The following is a 20,451-nucleotide window of genomic DNA, read 5'->3' on the forward strand; positions in this document are numbered from 1 at the left end:
TTTGGCATAATAGTATGTAATAAAAATGGGCTTTATAGTAATGAAGAATTTTTAAATCCTTTGTGCGATACTGAAAAGAAAATAAATCCCGTTTCCTCTCAATTCTGGATTGATTAAGTGATCGCGTGCACCGTATAATGCGTATTTGAGAATTGGGAACCGTTATTATATAACACCATTTGCGGAAATAGTGTTTGCTGTTGTAAAGTTGTAATAATGTATATTAATTAATAATTAACAAAGATACGAAATAATGTTACTATTCAAATATAATTAATTATTCGCCTTTTTATTATAACTATATTTATCAAATGTAATGTAGCAACCAAGAATAATTTGTTCAGAGAAATTGGCAAGAATAAATGGAATACCTACTTACAATTTTGTTACTGCTGTCGTATATATTTTGAAAAATAGTGATTACATAATTTATAACTTTCTGAGAAATTGCTAATGAATTACATTTCAGATTCCAACCAAAAAGTAGAATATTTTAGTTTTACAACAATGTTTTAGTTTCTGAGCGAAGAAATGCGATTATATTGATTTTACAATGATGCGTTTTTGCGCGCAAGTGTGTGTATGTAATCGTATATTGGAACAGTAAAAATGTTTAGATTTTCAACATCAATAACTATTCTGGTAGCAGAATGAACCTAGTCCTAGTTTTATATGATGGATCAAAAGTAAAGAATTCTCAGTATTTTGCTTAATTATGTTTTTCATTTTTTATAAATTTTGATAAACAAATTTACGTTATATGCATGATTTATTTTCAAATGTTGAAGAATAGATATAAAGATTTATTTAGAAACAAAGAATGACAATTATTTTATAACTCAAAAATGTGTAAAAGTATGAGAAAAAATTTAAAAGTATTTAATAAAGTAACCAATTCAAGAAACCTCAGCAAGCATGTTTATATTATTACGCGTTAATAAGCGTTATTTATTTCGATTGTTAAAAGTTAATTCAGTGGCTCTTTAATAAATATTTTATTTATACTTTAAAAAAATTTAAACGGTCTAAATTTTTAATTGTAGGTACCTATAAATAGATAAATGAAATAATTTTACAAATTCAATTAAATTGAATTCTTATTCTACTTTTTAATATCATATTTATACACATTTTTTTAAGTGCAAAAATATATCAAGAAGCTAAATAGCATTGAGCCAAAATAAAATACAATCATCAATCCTTGGTACATGTTTTTTGAATACAATTAAAAATATTTGCTTTTACTTGAAAAATTTAATATATATATATTGTGTAACACATAGAAGTGAAATATGTTTAGGTAAGGTTTCATTAGAAAAGCTTCGTTGGCACCTGTAAATACATTATTTATTTAATATTTTGGTTTATTGTGTACATAATACATATGTATTATTAATAAACTCGATTGCTTTACTAGGGATCGATTTGATGACAATTTATAAACATTTTGTGAGTACATGAAACCCACACATATATTATATTAAGATGACATATAGTACCTGAATCTGTTGTCTCCGTTTTGATAAAGTATAATATAGGAAATTTGCGTTAATTAGAATCCATTTTATGCTGTAGGTTTTAATGTTAGAATCAATTAACCTATTATACAATTTTAAGGTAAGAATATTATCTAGAGCATTTCGTACGCTATTATTGATATTTTCATTTTAAAGTGAGTTAAAGCAATGTAAAATATTAAAACTTTAAAACGATGTATAATATTCTTACTTTTAAATTTGGTTATAAGTTAATTTTATTGACTAGTATTATTAGTAAATAGCATACAATGGATTCTGCTAAACGTAAATTTGATATAATGTACTTTGTACCATAGTTAACGGAGACAGCATACGCGGATACGGTGTCTTCTTAAATACGTATTATTTATCATTCAAATAATAAATGTTTCTATGTAGTCTGCCGACTAAATAAATTTATTTATACAGAAAAATTAATCTTTAGAATGAATTAATTATGTCATAGATATTTAAAATATTTTTTTAAATGATTTATTGTTAATATAATCTATTAATTATACATACTTATACAAAAAAGAGAATTATTTAATATTTATAATGAATTAAAAAATAATAATTTGTAGGTACGCCAATAATTTTCCATATTAATTATTTGTATAGAAATGAGATATTGCAAAATATGGAGAATATCAAAGAGAAAACTATTACTAAATTGTCTGTTTTTGTATTGTACAAATGAAGTTTTTGATCTATAGCTTTATTATAAGTGTTTTTTTAAGGTTCTAACACAGAATTCATGTAATGTTTTAGATCAAATGAACGGGTAACGAGTGTCCAAAACAATGAGGGGGCGGGGCCAGAGACCGATGGAGCCAGGGTAAGTGACGTATTTACGCGACCCAGCCCCCCCGCCCCCAACAACATGGATAAATCGGATCGCAGACGCAGGCCTTTTGCCTTTGACAAGGTACGTAAATATTTCATCAACATTCAATTTCAAATCACTACGATAATAATATGGTTATTACAATCCAAATAAATTTGTTTAAAATTACAAGATTTCGAAACGACAGTACATTTCAAAAAATGTTTTCTTGTAGTTACGTTGTACATATTACTAAATACTAATATATTTATTAATTATATCATAAACTAAACTTAAATTAGTTTAATTAATTTTTTTCACACATAATACCTATACACAGTATATAGAAACTAAATTAAAATTATAAATAGGTATACCACTAAAAATCGGAATGCATTAAAATAAATATCATTTATAGCTTATAGATATTTTATTAACTTCAATTTTTGAATGGTCTAGTTTTAATTTAAAATATTAAGCCAATGTAATTGCAACCTATACAGCAGGATACGAATTTAATGACTACTCGACCCTACACAGTTTTGTATAATAAATTATACAAATTACTGATTTCCTGGCCCTAGCTATCACGTGTGATAGCGCTGCAGGTCGCTCAATATACATAAGTTTAGAACACTTTACAGCAGGCTACAGCCACCAGCTATATCCTATATACTTTACTGGACGGGAATTTCTACGCTATAGCGTAGTTGATGTTTTGAAGAGTCAATTAAACCATGCAAGTGAAATTATTCGGGTTAATTGGTATAAATTTACATTTTCAGATGGAGGGGCTGGTCAGAGAAATGAAAGACGAAGAGACTGGGGTGCGTGTAAAAAGTCAAAAGTTATTTCTCACTTCGATCCCTTCTGCTTTTGCCGGTACGTATATCTATAATGACTAATATATAGTGATAAAGTGATAATATTATACATATATTATAAAATATAAAGGGAATAGCTATCTACATAGTACATGCATCTCACTTGATTATAGTCATTTGGTTCGGGGTTCCTACATATACAGAGAACTTATTGACATTCTTCAAACACACACACACATATTCATACATAATTGAAAACTTCTTCAATATAATTTCAAATATAACTTGAATATTTTTCAATATAATTAATGAAATGTGATCCTTTAAATTTAAGACATTTTTTGTTAAAACAACTTTTTATTTGAATCAAAAATAAAAAAAAACTATAAACAATATTATATGATGCCAAATAGGAATATAGGTACTCAATTTAATTAATATTAAACTTACTTATAATAATGCTGTGCGAAAATTATTTACAATTAAATGAATCGTAAATTCGTAATAAACTTTTAAAAAAAAATCAGCTAATTTATGGATTAAGCTCATACACGCACATAATCCACAACTAATAAACTATATTCTACATCGTTAAAGATGATAAAATATTGCTTCTTATTATATTAATCGTTTTTATTAGGCGATTCGCACGTAAAATAATTCAACAATCGAGTCAAACGGTGTATCATACAATATTATAATATCTGCAAAATATTTTATAATGAACACTCTTCGGTACTATACTATAGATAATATACGATATAATACGATTTAACTATTCGTTCTATATAATAAAATAAACAATATTGCAGGTACTAATTTATTTCAAATCCTCATCGGTTTATTCTACATTTCTACTCGAATATAATTCTATTAAATAATCTATATTTTCAATTAACTTCTGAAAACTGGCGCAGATCATAGTTAATAATCGTTTATTTATAAAGTCCAATATCCAATGTATGTATATAGTATATAATATGTTGTATATAACATAACCCACCATTCGTTTACATTGTGAGTAACAGAAAAAAACTATTGGTTAATAATGACATGAGCATTTTATTCAATTGAAACATTTAAAAAGTAAAAAATAAACCATAAAATGCTCTGTCTCAGTATAATAAATTAAAAATGGAACACGGACGAATTGGACGATGGTTATCTGGACGGGTAAAATTCTTCGAAATAAAATTTAAAAAAACAAACAGCGTTTCCGGTTCTTACCAAAATTTTTGTTAAAAAAAACTATTTTTTTTTTAACTGAGCGATTTATTAATTTCTTTCAACTTTTATATCTTAAATTTGTATTATGTTATGTTATTACTTATTCTTATCTTTAGTAGATTATATTATATATTTAAAGATCTTAAACGTGGTAACTAATTACTATATCTTTAAAAAAAATTAAATTAAAGTATACAAATCAGATTTGACTACTAATGAAACTATTGAGTTATTAAAATTATGTAATTAATATATATATATATAGGCCCTCCTTGTTTTAAAAGTTCGGGTAAGAGGCTATATACAGTTCTTTAACTTTTATTAAAAGAAAACAACAATTTTAAACTTTCTTATTCAACCTAAAAACTGTCATGGCAAGTTTTGAAAATAATTTAAATCTTCTTAATAATTAATCAAGTAATAGACGAAAATGTCTCTAAAATTAAAATGAAATATTTAAAATCAATTTCGTTAAAAAAACGTATACCTATGGATTGTATGATGTAAATTTTTGACAACACGGCTATCATACGATATTGCTTCTTGAAATTAAAAAAATTTAAAACCATAATAATAAAAATTAAGTTTAAGACATCATTATATTATTCACGTGGGTTGAAATTATAACAAATGGATTGAATAATATGACTAACTCAGATTAGTATTTCGAGGCAGTTTATAAAATAATGCGTTTTTGGATACTATGTTGATTCTAAAAAAATGTCTAATAAATATTATATTTACAATAATTCACTATTAAGGTTATTCCAAACTATATGGTAATAATTTTAGTTTTAAAAAGTTTTTACCCGGAAATCAGAAGACTGACATAATTACATCTAATTAAAATATTATTAATCAGTTATAATAATATTTTTTTGAACTTTTTGTATTATTTTCATATAAGAATTTGTACAACAAAAATATTTACCTTAAGCTTAGTTATATTTCCTGTTTTATTAAAAAAAAATTACATTTGTTTCGAGCTTTGAAAGACAACATTATTAAACTTTCCCGATTTCAAGTATTATGAGGGGTAAACAACTTTTTTTTATTTAATTATTAAGACTGATCGAATATGAAGTGGAATCATGAACATAACCGGTAAACCAAAACTGCTAAATATACAATAAATTAGCTAACATAAACAATAATGTACGTAAAAGTTTTAAGTCCCTATGAATAATGTTTTTGAATTATACCAAAATAGTTAATCATTATCATTATTAAATTTAAAATTATATGATTCATCATTAAAATATGAAACTTCGTTCAAATGTAAACTTTAAATACCTTTATTTTTTCGTTTTTGAACCGATGGCACCACGGGAACTGCTTTCACATTGCCTCCGCAATAAACTTTAAATATCTATATACATAAAAATAATTGTATTTATATATTTTATAAATTTATAGTACCATGTATAAATTACTAATAAAAAATATCGTATTAAATTTTCGAAAATTTTGACCCACTAAATTATTTTATTAGATTTATATTATTTTTATAGATATTTTTGATAAAAAATCAAATTTCAAATATTTATAGCTTAAAAACAATTAAAATACTCAGAAAATTACACTATGTGCAAAAAAATGCAAACATAAACATTTGATAAAAATTTAAAGTATCTACGGTTATTTGTTTACGAATTACAACAAAAGGTTTTACGTGAAAATTCCCGTTTTTTCTTTAATTTTATTTGAAAAAAATACTGTTCAACTTTTATTATTGACCTCCAAAGCACCGACTAAATCCATTTTACTACCAGAAATCCACCAAAAATTTTAAAATCAATATATTCATCACTCCACTCAGAATCTTTAAAATATCAATAAATATAATGTTCAATTTATTATGAAAATATTAGGTAATTTAGTTTAAAAATAATTAAACAATAAAATAACGAATGGGTACTAATAAGATAAAAGTAAACTCATGAGCCACAATAATAAATTAAAGAATAAAATGTTATTAAAATAATCAAACTAACTTTCGTTGTACTGTTTATGTATTTTTAAAACAATAACTAAATATTATTATTGTTTTTTTTTGTTTTTATATTGTTAGGTATTTTCCACTAATGTATTGCTCCAGTATTATTCGTCTAGTCTTGTTTAAACTAAAACAACAATAGTTATACCATATTACAGTTTGAAAACAATTTTAGGTAGGTTAACCACATTTTCTGGGATTTTTCAATATTTTGACTGTTTTTGGTACCAAGTTAATTGAATGAGCTTAGGTAAAAAAATTATCTTTTATTCTAAGTGAATTAACAATAATAATAATAAGTAACGCTCAAATTTTAAAGCATAATAAGCAACTAAAAAAGCAACAAAAAAAAAGTATATTTAATTTTAAATATAAAAATTTAAATAGAATTAAATTAATTTAAATTAAAAAAAGAATTAATTATCATGTATTTCTTTTGATTTTCAGTAGTGAATTTGGCTATATATTGTCCGATGGAATATTTTTATACATAGAAAACGACTCTTTAGTCTCTACATGACTACCTACATCAACTGAATTGATCGGTGCATACTCTATACAAGAGATTTGAAATTACAACACTAAATCTTAAATTTTGAAATGGTCGATATCAATTTTATAAGCATACTGACTGTATAGATACTGTTTGCTATAATAATATGTAGATCGATAATCTATAAATTTCATAAACAAGCCAATAACAAAAAAAAAAATAATAACCCAATACCTATAACGCATTCTGGTTTTTACGTTTCTTATTAATTCAATTTTTCATTATTAATACATAGTAACATAATAAACATATAAAAATTCTACTGCTGAAATAACTGAAAAAAGCAAAAATAAATTGGTTTATTTGGAATCAGAATATCGTAAAACGAATTTATATACATAAAAATCAGATTTCTATCTCATATTTAAAAAGAAACATATACTTTAAAATTCAAACCCTAATAATAAGTAGTTGAAATTAATTTAAAAAAATGGAATTACTTTACTAAACGTGCTAATAATCCGATAATCGATACTAAATAAAAATATTGGAGTTTTCTCAGTCCTAATGTAGCCATATAGCTAAGTACACCATTGCAAAACCAAAATATTTTTCGCTCAGCCCAATGCACTAGATTTAAAATTTCAAAAAATATTTGTCTTTAGATCAAAAATATTAGTAGGTTCAATTTTACAAAAAAAAACAGCTTATGTTTTTCTTCAACATAGTAAAAAGTTAATATTATAATAAAAAAACAAGTTTTTAGCTATAATTAGATTTAAAAATGACCTTTTGAATTTTTATAGTTAACGGATATTATCCAAAAGTTATTTCATAAAAGCGAAATGTTTTTTTCTGCATATTCTTATAAATAATAATTAATTCGTGACAAAGAAATTATATAGAGTAAAATTCGTAAAATAAATAAAGTCCATTATACGTTTGAATGTTTGATAAACGTGTTCGTTCTATTTATTTTCATTTCCTTAATGGAATTTACTTCAAACGATTACTACGTTTAATAATGTTATTTAGTACTGATGCCTGATGGTAATTTTGAAACAAACAAAACAATTTTGTTATTCTTCGTTTGCATTTTTACGGCCAATAAATCGTTCTAATAAAATATTTACTTCAGCCTATAAATTTATTATTATAGCCCATCGCTGTTTATTTGATTTAAATTTGTCACAGGGAAAACAAAATATTTTTAAAAAGTAATGTCTAAAGAGAATATACAAATAAAATACATAATATATAATATAATGTATATTATTTGAAAATAAAAATAATTTTAATACTTATCTAGTCTTGTATTATTATATTTTAGCTTAGTTGTGTTAAACGTAGACTGCAATAGTCTTTTCTTAGGATTTTTGGAATTTTGTCAACAACACATCTAGCTTTTCATATCCCTACCCCTACATCTTAAGCTATATATTTAAATATATTTTTTAATTTATCACAGTTTCAATTTATATACATACATACATACATACACATATATATATATAATATATAGGGAGAGAGAGAGAGAAACATTTAAGACTGAAAAAATATAAATAATAATTATTATTTTCAATTTCATAATACAATCATTTTATATATATCATAATATAATGTTACTTTATAAAGTTTTCTCAAAACTACGTTTACATGCACTAACAAACAGAACACTCGCAATTTCATCAAATGATGTAGTATATATAACGGCAATCAACTTATATATGAATAAATAAATAAATATTTACTATTTTATAAATTTTTATAATCATCATTTAAATCGTCGTGTAATAAAGCAACTTTGACAGGAAAATCATATAAGTTTCCACTAGCCGCAGACTCACCAAACATATTACATACGTATAGATCACATGTGATTTTTAAAACTAGTTTTTTTATCTCTACTATACAATATAACTTAATAAACTAGAACAAATAAAATTAGAATTATATTAATTTAAAAAAAAAAAAGATTTTTCTCAATAATTTAAATACTTAAATATTTTGTTTTTAGTACACTATATCAACAACACAAAAATGTGTTTTCTATAGCTCAAAAATATTCATAACATCGCATACATAGCTTAACTGCTATGCCTTACATTATATAAATACCCAACTAGTAGTAGTTCCCCCATAAATTATTTATTTGTTATGTATTTATAATTAAATCGTGACTGTTGTAAAGGTACCTACATAAAATGTTCTTCAATAGATTATCCGTCGAAAATATTAATGCTGTTTTTCTTATTAAATAAATAGGAACTAAACATTAATTAATTTATAAGAATTTACGATTATATTTTATGTATGTATATATTTGCATAATAATATAATATATGTAATAATAAATAATATTTTTTATTATTATGCAATGAAAGATTATGTATTGTTTGATCTGATAGTGGTATCATTTTAAAGATTGAATTTTTTTTTAGTTTTCGAATGTTTATTGTTTAAGTTGATATAATATTTTATTCTCAATTTAAACTTATTCAATTCTATTTATCAAATAGCAATAAAACTAATTCAAAACATTTATATTTTATCACATTACTGTTCTCTTATAATTTATTAATAGAAATTTAGGGTTCTTAAACTTACATTTTTAAAATTAAATATTAAATAATAGAGCTAGCTGTAAAATTTATTTATCAAATACGAAAAATTATAGAAATAAAATAATTACCTATATAATAGTAAAACTCTAAAAAAGAAAAAAATAATATCATGCCAAAGAAATTATGTAGACTGAAGTTATAGATTAGAACGTTTTTTAACTTAATTTTTTTTAATGACACACCTCAATATTTTAACATACTATCTAAGTTTTACGAGTAAATAATTTCTACACAGTTTTACTAATTATAAAATTTAGAATGATATGGGAAGATTCTCTGAATATATCTCAATGAAAGTTAACTATTATGGAATTGTAAGAATATATTATATGATTAAATATACGGCAAGCGTGTTGGTGTTTTATGTACTAACATATCACAGAATAAATAATTTACTCAATTAATATTGGATCATCAAAGGTATAATACAAAATAAATTAAATATTATAATAATATATATTTTTTTTGAAAATTCCAATACAATGTTTATTTAAGTATTTTGAATATTATTTTAATTATTAATAATGGAAATGTTTAGCACCTATACAGAATAATAATAAGATATTTACATCATAAAATAAAATTTCTCAATATGCAGTCAATGATTTATGATAATAAGTAATAATTATTATTTATTGGTATAAAAAAAATGTATGTAATATTATTCAGATCATACATATCTAGAGAACGCTTTTCAGTAATTCTTTGCATATATCGGAAACACACAATAGTGACAAACAATTGACATATTGTGACACAAATTATATGACTATGACTTATATGCGCATAAAATCAATGAACTGTTGTCTGTCATAAAACTACAGTATCAGTTATTGATTAATAAATATAACCAGTAGAAGATAATTAGATTTAGAATACTCGAAAGATAAGAAAAATTTAAACATAAATATATTATATATATATATATATACACAATATTAACATTGTATACATTAATAATTCTTCATAATATCAATATAATGTTGAGTTTATATTAATTACCCATCATGGTGTTAGAATCAAAAAAGTCAATTGATGAGAATATTCTATAAGCTAACAATAAATCACATTGAAAAAAGAAATAACTTCTCTTATACAATAATATTAAATAACAAACAGATCATTCGTTCTAGAAAAATATGAGAGAACCTTTAAGTTATTTTTTAAGGAACCTTAAGTAGTAGAAAAAAACAGTTATTACCTTAACTGCAATTTTTTGACTGGTTTTAACTTCACTTATTGTAATTTGTAGTACACCTACACTATAATACGAATGTAATTAATGTATTACTTTCAATATTATTTAAATGTGTATTTTTTATTCATGTAAATGTAATAATTTAAATAAACTCAATAATGATAAAAATCATTAAACATTCTTAATTTTGAATGCCAAGTTTGCGATTTAATAAATAATAATGATATCCAAAAATCAAATTAACGTTTAATAATAAGCCTATTTAAATTATATCATTAGTAGGAAACGGAGTTATATGTAAATGGTTATTTTTATTATAACAAGATATTTTAAAATAGTATAAGAAATGTTCACGATTTAAATCATACTATAAAAATAACACCAATTTTATTTTACATATTTCATTATAATTAGTAACTTGTAAATATTTGTAAATATATTTTATCATTTAATCATTCATATGTTTTCAAGCCATGTTGCAGTGAACAAAGATCATTTATCAGTATATTGTAATTATTTCAAAAATTAGATCCAAAAAATTTTATGACAATGGAAAAAGCTCAGAATATTATACAAAATGAAACATTGAAAAATAATTTAAATTTAATCTCAGTGAATATTAGTTTTATTGCACATATTATAATAATTACAAAATTATAAACAAAAAATATGCCCTTTAATGATAGTATGCAAATTGTCGAATTAGCAATAGAAAATTAAAACTCGTAAGTAGACAAATAAAGATATTGTAAATAAATAAATAAATTTCATAACTCGTGCGCTGTTACAGAAAAAAAAATTTAGGCTATATTGATTTTAAAACAATCAACGAAATAATAATTAGCAGACACCCATCTCAATCTTTTGGAATTATTGCCTTCAGATATTATGCGTTTGAAATATGCTCTAATAGTCCAATTACACCGATTGATGTGGAAAAATCATTTAACAATTTCAAAAATATTTTTGATACTTAACAGGCGACATTTAACATTCAATAATATAAAAAAAATTTTAATTATTCAATGCAACAGATAATTTTAATATTTTTATAATTTATACTTAATGTATTTATTCCATAAATGCATTAGTGTAGTTACATAAAAATGAACATTTTTTATCCCATATTTTATAAATTATACTTCCATATTTATGTACATATTTTTGTATAAATCCTTCCCTAGTCATAAGCAATAAAGATTAATAATAAGTATTGTATATTTGTATACATTATTATTAAAAACGAATTACAGTAACAAATAATTATAAATAAGACTCTTGAAGCTTTAGTTATCAAACTTGTTGTGTTTAAAATTTAAATAAGTATACTGTTAATAATGAGTTTCGTAATTTTAATTTTATTATAGATAATATTATATTATAGTTTAACATGAATTAAAACAAGTTAATGTTATAATGAGTCGTATTAGTACAATATACTTATGTATAAGTACTAAACGTCTAAATATTCATCATTAGTCATTAAACTGCATAATTCATACTATACAGTATACATAACCATACGGCCATTTATTCAAATAATTTTACAAGAAATAAATTATGTATAAAAGTATATACTAGTGTTAAAACGTAAGTACCTATACATAAAGATGATGGTATTTTATAATTTCAAACTCAACGAATAAAAACCATTAATATAAAATTAATATATTTTCATTGAATTATTGACGTCGGAAATGAATATTTAAATAATTAAGTTTTTAAAATACATGAAATAATATGGAGTAATTTTAAAATTATCGGTGTATATAAAAATAATATACACCTATATAAAAATTGACTTATAATGAAATTTAATTTATTTATTTTTTAATAAAGTGATATAATATATATAGACATATTATAGTATACTAATTCTAGATGAAATGTAATTAAAACTTAGTAAAGGTTCAACGAATTTTAAGTCATTAAAATCAAACTTACATTTGACCTATAAACTTTAAAGAACAACAAATTGAATGCTTTAATTAAAAATATACATATTTTTTTAAACATTAAATAAAAATTTTTAAATAAATCATTTATTAGTGATTTTATAGCCATAACAAACAAAACTGATTAAGTTGAAATAATAGTAGCAATTAAAAATATTTTATATAAATTGATTAAAAGTAAAATTCTAAGCGAAACATTTAATGTATTGGTCTTACAATATGATGTGCTGCGTGTGAACACATTTTATAGTAGAAAAATGTACTTCGATCTTTCACGAAAATCAAATTTGGTATCAAATGAGAACTAGTTAGTAATTCTGAGAGACTAAAAGAAAAAATTCTTAGTGCTTTTAAAAATAATTAAAAAAATGACAAGACAAATCTAAGAAATAGAAATCAATATTTCAAAACATTTTTAAGTTGTAATATTTTACATAGCTATAACTCACTTTAAATTGATAATATCCATAAAAGCATATGCCATTTCCTAGATAATATTCTTACCTTTAAATTTTATAATAATTAAATTTACTCTAATATTAAAGCTAACATAACAAAATGTATTCTACTGAACGCAAATTTGATAATATGATGTACGTAAGTAAGACAGATATAACACTGCGAATTTAATGTCCTCTTAAACGACTTCAACCAATTTTTTTTTTGTAAATTTTTTTCTTGTTACGAATATAAATGACATTTTAAATTTATTTAAAGCTTTTAACAGATAAAACATTATAAGATGTGGTTTGTTCTTGGTAAAAAAAAAGTTAGTTAGTAAAGTTAGTTAATGGTACATTGTATGTATTACTAATAAAATATACATACTCTTAGAAATATACATATAGGCTGACAGACTATTTTCTTTCAGAATCTTTTTTCTTATGCCATGGTTTATCTTTAAAATCAAATTTAACTTACTTACTGTAATAATCTATTCAATGACGTAATACACTCGACACCTACTATACAACAGAGCAAGTTTCTAGATTTGTAATAATACTATTTATAGTTCTTTAAATTAATTTTATTAAATTGAGTAGATTATAGATAGATAATTTAAAATGATATTATGTAAATAAATAATAATCGATCAAATCAAAATAATATGTAACTGTAAAATATGCAATTGATAATTTTTTTAAGGTCAGCTGTTGACAGTTACTGTTAATGTAACTAAAAAAAATCTATACAGTATATTTTAACGAGAATAGAATAAAATTAATATTTGGATAGAGGATAAGAAGAAATGAGTTGTGAATTATTGTTATTTAACTCCTTTGTGTTAAGTCACTCTAGGAAAATCAATATCAGTTGGCAACCCTTCGTTTCGAAACAAATTCCCTAAGCACAAATTTCACCGGCCGGAAGAACCACTTTAACACGCTGAAACTTTTACTTCAGGATTGAAAGTAGCGTGAGAAGAAAGAAGCGGGTACACCTTAATTGAACGTATATTGACTTTATATGTCTACGAGTACCTAACGGGCTTTTATAAAAGAAAGACTTCTTGAAAAAAGTAAAAACTTTATATAAATTACAAAAATACAATATAATGCTTACCAATCTACACTAAACATTGTTTTATCAATTCGAATTGATTTTTTTCTTAAGTACAATAATAGCAGTAAATTATAATTTCATTAAAGAATTATTATAATTTAGGTGTAATAGTTATACAATTTATTTTAATTATTTTCAAAATGTTTCATAAAAATCTAAGATGGCCCATTTATTAAACTTATTTATGTAAATATTTCAAATGAATCAATTTTATAATAAGGTTATACAATTATGAAACATTAAACAGCAAATAGTTAGATGTATAATCATTGGACAAGTGTGTTTATCTGAGAACAGACAAGGTAAAGTTGCAATCTGTAATAATGTAAATAGTATAAAAACAATTAAGTATTTTAATGTTGAATCGAATAAGTTAAATATAAGACGATTAAATAAAATAAAAATAAAAATCCTGAATGTTTGATGTATAGAATAATGTTTAGGTAATTATGAAAATAGATCTGATTGTTCTTATACCTACCTATTAATCGTATTAAATTCATTCCAAATGACGTACCTAATAACGAAAGCTCAGTTTACGGATGTATAATGGGTAGGTCACAAGGGACACATTTAAATCCCTCGATAGAATACGTTTCTCATAAAGATCATATAACCTAAAAGGCTATAAATTATATTACTATCCATATATTATGAGGTTAATTGCAAATTTTAAATCTACAATAGGTACACACAAAATATTTATGCAAAATTATAGCATCATATATTCATATATGAGATTCGAATTTTTATTGTATTCATATTATATATAACATACGAGTTGTAGAAATATACAAATAACTAAATAAGTATAAAATACAAGTACCTATAGTAAGTTTAAGTAATTGTATCAGCTGTTAAATATACGATAATACATTTTAAAAACCGAGCAAGTTAGTCTGCTGTATAGTAAGTTTCGAATGTAACTCGTCGTTATTAAGTAGATTAAATACTTTAATTCAACAATAAATTATTGCTTACGAAAAATAATTCTGAGCAGAGATTATAATATGCGTCGTCCTCTATTTCTAAGGATATTTCATAATTTATTTATATTTTAAATTACTACTATTAATTTATTTATCTATTAGTAATACAATAAGTTACTAACTAATTTTTGCTAAAAACATTACTTAAATTATTTTATTAATTATTATATAATATTACACAATATCATTATTGCTATTCAATGTTAAGTATTTTCTAAGTCAATACTGCGTACCGTAAAACGTAAAATGGTGTAAATAGGTCTGTAAAATAAACAGCTTAAAAATGTTCTAAATATTTTTTGAATCTTATTGTGTATGGATAATAATATACTTAATACATGTAAATTTTAAAATTAAGAGCTAGTAAAAATTATAATAATATTATAATTAATTATAACTTGATTATATTAAAATTAAATGCTGCCCCTCCCCACCACCACTAATTAGATATCAGAACCTGAAACCACGCTTAATATTGAAGACAGCACAATTTCTAATGCTAATATAATGCTAAAATAAATAAATAAATATAATTATTGTAAAATCCCTAAATTTATAACTCCGCTCAGTTTTAAAAAATAAATAAATAAATAAAAAATTTACGAATATAAGTAATACATAATAGGATGATTTAATATTCGATAATTAAAGTATTCTTGTTTTCTAGATTACAATTAAATAAGATAAATTTGAAATTATAATGGAAACCATCAAACCTTGAGATTGACAAGAACCTTATTTAATGATTATAATATACAGACATAAATTTCATGATGTGATTTAAAAAAAAAATTAGAAATATGTAGAAACAAGTTTAATTATATAGTACAAAACATGTGAGCTATAAAAAAATTAGAAAACGACGTATTTATCATATATTAAAGTATATTCAGCTCGAATATTATACGCATCAAATTTAATTTAATTTGTAATTAAAAGCCTATTGTAAAAAAAAAAAATCTTCCACATAAAAAAACATAATACAACTATTATTAAAATTAATTTTAAATTTGATCATAGGACATAAAACACGAACAATGCCTATTACGTTTCAGTTTTCCTGTTTGAAATCCAAACATAGAATGATTAATTTTAAAAGTCTAAAATCTTCAAAAAAAGTTTGTGTAGGTATAATAAAATTCCTTATATCAAAACGAATAACGCTTACTCATAATTTCTTATCTTCTTTTACTTTATTGTATAACTATTGTATTTTTTTTTTGTACCTATAACGTGGATTGTAAACATTTGTAAAAAAAAGGTCTTTGTTACTGTAGCGTCTAGCGAAAACTTGTCTAAAAATTTAAAGAATACATTTTTTTTAATAAAAATACACTGATTAAGAAAAGTGTTGGTACACACCAATAGTTTTATTTTTCAGCATCAGTCAAAATATTTTAAACACGCTTTACCGTGCCTTATGAGTTAAGAAACTATATCATGGTCAGATTTAATATTATATGATTTGATAAATTAATTAATTTGAATGAATATTTTATGTAAATAATTTATTTGACATGATACCTAACCATAAACCTTTATTACACTGTTCCAGGTTATAACATAATTGAATGGCTAATGGACCGTTTAACTGTCGACGAAACTGGTAAGATTGAATTATTAAAATGGTTTTTATAAAAATTAAAAAAATACCTACATAGTATAATTGTATAAAGTATAACATGCAATTATAAAAAGTATATACAAAATTTATCTTTGATCATCATAACTAAAAACATTGAACAAAAAAAAAAAAACAAAAATTGAAAACCACAAAGTAAATTAAATCAATCGTTTAATGATTTTTTCATAGCGATTAATTAATGTTAAATAATTTAAACTAATACATGAATATTTATATACATAAAAAAAATATTTTGTTCATTAAAATATTTTTTTCCCATTATACGTAATACTACAAAAATAATATTTCCATAAATAAACTATACAAATTAATTAATTTGTGAAGTTAAATTTGATTCACTATTATTTGCTGGATTCACTATTAATTAACCCACGAATTGTTTAAACAAGAATTTATTTCTAATTATGTTTTAATAACAAAATGCAATGTACGAACCAGAATTGTTTACTTTATGCAATTGAAATGTAATTGATCAAATAAATAATTTAATTATGTTGATTGGAGGAGAACTTCTTAGTTTTAGACAATTTAATATTAAGAATAAATATTGATAAGAAAAAGGTTGAAAATCTAGTTTCATAATATCTTTGCAGTAACACTAATAAAACGTTAATTTAATAAATTTATTACACTTGTAGGTATTTGCATTGAGTAAATTTTATGAAAACGAATTATAAGACTTCTTTTAAAATCAGCCTAATTTTTTAAGTTTATTTTGAAAAAAATCTTTAACACTAGACCGGCCTTCTTTCTCAACAATTTTTCATATTAATTTTTAAAAAATTAACTCTTTTCTGTTGATAATTATAATAATAGATTTTGATGAATAAATAAATATTTTAATAATATATAATTATTTACAAAGTAGTAATCACCTACTAAGTACAAATAATAGTAATTTCACAAATAATTAAGCCATCAATTCTTTATTACTAAACAAAAACTTAAATGTAGTTTAATTTAACGACTTGTTCTTCAATATACTAGATTGTAAACACTAACACAAAGTAAACAAAGTATAACTTTGATAACATTTTAAAATCTCAAATTCGCAACCACTTCGTGGAACAATTTCAAACAAATGCAATTCTCCTATATTATTTACTTTTGGATTTTTATTTTAGTATGTATACTATTTTATGGATCTATTGATCTATACATTATTTATGAAAATAAAAATGAATGTTCTAACGTACAATACGTCTGAAAACATAAACAAAACATTTTCTTTGAAATGTATTCTATATCAACGTTGCTTTTCGATAGAAATTTGAAAGTAGGTAATGTACTTTCATCATACAAGTTGTACAAGTCGAAAAAAATGTGAATAAATATAGTAAAATACTGCTTACCTATATAGTCTTATAGATTATAATAATATGCATCGTTATCATACATTAAATACGTTCGTTTATTGTACACTCAAATGTTATGTTCAGTCTAAAAATATGTAAAACGAAATCGCGGCCGTTCATCATATAACAGCCTTTTCATTATTATTTCTAGTACTTTGATTTAATATCGTTTCAATAAATTTCTATAATATTATATATTATTAACTATTAAGCACACCGCTATATCTCCACTTACACATTGCTTCGTAACATAGATAGGTACTACACGTAAAATATATGTGACATCAATAAAACGAGATTGCGAAGAATATTCTACACACTTCTATCGTATCTATTTTAAAACATTTTAGCTGGCCAACACTTCACATAATTGTAATATTTTACTTTATCGCATACGTAATTAAACGATAAGCAAGCCTTTTTAATTCTGTACTTTTTTTTTCATCTGGGCGTATCCTGCAAACGTAAGGAAAATATGTGATAGGTTTTTATTTTCCGTAAATCTATTTAATGTGTTATAGTCTCTATCGAGAACATTTTATCGCCTGTATGGCTATATAGGTTTGTGGAAGTTGAATTATGTAACGTCGCGGTGCTCAAATACAATATCGTATCAATATCGCCTATATAATACTGACACAGAGCGCCGAGCAATAAACAACCCTATACCACTATTCTCCCCGTTTGTCGTTTTCAGGAATGTTATATTGAAGAAGATTACTTTTATGGCGGCGAGTTTCATTTCTATACAGCGACTTCGGATAATGCGTATAATACCTACCTACCCAAACAATATTATTGGTTGCTATACTGATGCCTACATTACCTCCAATATACATATTATTAAAAATTATCAACTACGAATCAAAGTTAATTGTAAATAAACAAAAAATATATATTACATCATACAAACATCCAATAAATAGCCGTAAGCTAAAAAAGAACTTTCGAATGCATTTTTAAAATACATCATATATAATTAGGTAACCATATAAATATTAAAAATCAAAAGCATTGTTTAACTCAATGCTAGCTATTATTTTGTTTATTAAAAAATATACATCAAAATGGTGGGGATATTAATAGAAAAAATTAAAGGTTTTTCTTTTAAAAAACAACACGTCATTGGTTTCATAGAATGTATTATACACTTTGTCATTTTGTGTATATACTCCTGAACTTTCACCAACAGAAACAAAAATGCCACATTACTAATATTAACTGGACCGTTGTTTTTGATTTTTAAAGTTTGACTAACTAAACATTTTTAAAATTGTTTAATTGTTTTCCAGAACATTTCAAAAGGTTGTTAACCTCCAGGATTTCTGGAAATCGTTAAGTTAATAATATTGTATAAAAGTTTGAAGCAGGACCATTTTTTACAGTAAAAATAATTTTTTATTTGTGGTCTTTATTTACCTCCATAAAATCAAAATCATATAAAAAGTAGGTAGGTACCTATATTTTCTTTTACTTATGTTCCTACAGCTAAAATAATATTGTATTTAATTCGAGTAAGTCGTTAAAAAGAACAAAATAAATATAATTTTAATCATATATATCATACTATAAATATATGATGAAAAAATAACATTTTAAATAATATTTTCCCTCTAGGAGGTTTTATTATTTTTGAATTGCCATTATTGAAGCGTTTTTATTTTTCAACTTATTTTTCTGATATTAAACAAAGGAAAAAACAGTTCAGTCAGCGATTTAAATTTATTTTATACATACAGCTACGATCACTCAGTGCAGGTTTAAATTATAGGTGTAGCCATTATCTTATCGTATTGAAAAATAGATTTTAAACAGTACTTAAAGAATAATATTTACAGCCATTGGACGATAAAATAATCATATTCTAAAATGTAATAGTAATGTAGATTCGCGTTAAATGTATATATAAAACTGTGTATCGTGTACATGCATAAGTTGTGGTATAAAATAGCTTTAAACTAAACATAAAAAAAATTAAATTTTATGGAAAAAAAATAATAGAAATAAAAGTTCTGTAGTAAAACTAATATAATATATAATAAGCTTTCGAAATATTGCAAAATGTGTAATCAAATGCGCGTATTTTGAGTAATAACTTATCCATTTCATAAATTATTTTTATAAAGTTTTTTCCGTTTTGTTTCATTGTAATAGTGAGTAAAATATAAATATAAATATAATTTTAATTATGACTAAGTAATCAAAAGTGAAAAATGAATTCACCATTTCCGCCAAGATA

General features: G+C 23.3%; 2 protein-coding genes across 4 annotated transcripts in view; one reads left to right on the forward strand and one right to left on the reverse strand.

Annotated features, from left to right (window-relative positions):
- LOC126550442 (uncharacterized) overlaps window positions 1-20,451 on the reverse strand; it is a 91,117-nt gene that overhangs the window by 67,991 nt on the left and 2,675 nt on the right. The window contains exon 2 of one of the 2 annotated variants that reach the window (XM_050202021.1): window positions 5,688-5,763. The exons of the other annotated variant lie outside the window; for it this stretch is intronic. The gene's annotated coding sequence lies outside the window, so the exon portion shown is untranslated. The remainder of the gene's footprint in view (window positions 1-5,687; window positions 5,764-20,451) is intronic. 2 annotated transcript variants of the gene reach the window in all.
- Window positions 1-20,451, forward strand: part of LOC114124464 (regulator of G-protein signaling 11) — a 48,932-nt gene that overhangs the window by 13,462 nt on the left and 15,019 nt on the right. For both annotated transcript variants that reach the window (XM_050202008.1, XM_050202009.1), the window contains exons 2-4: window positions 2,289-2,445; window positions 3,129-3,225; window positions 16,768-16,818. In XM_050202008.1, coding sequence (XP_050057965.1) covers window positions 2,401-2,445; window positions 3,129-3,225; window positions 16,768-16,818 — 193 coding nt within the window. In that variant the 5' untranslated portion in view covers window positions 2,289-2,400. The remainder of the gene's footprint in view (window positions 1-2,288; window positions 2,446-3,128; window positions 3,226-16,767; window positions 16,819-20,451) is intronic.

Source organism: Aphis gossypii, chromosome 2 (genome assembly GCF_020184175.1).
Source record: "Aphis gossypii isolate Hap1 chromosome 2, ASM2018417v2, whole genome shotgun sequence".
Lineage (NCBI taxonomy): Eukaryota > Metazoa > Arthropoda > Insecta > Hemiptera > Aphididae > Aphis > Aphis gossypii.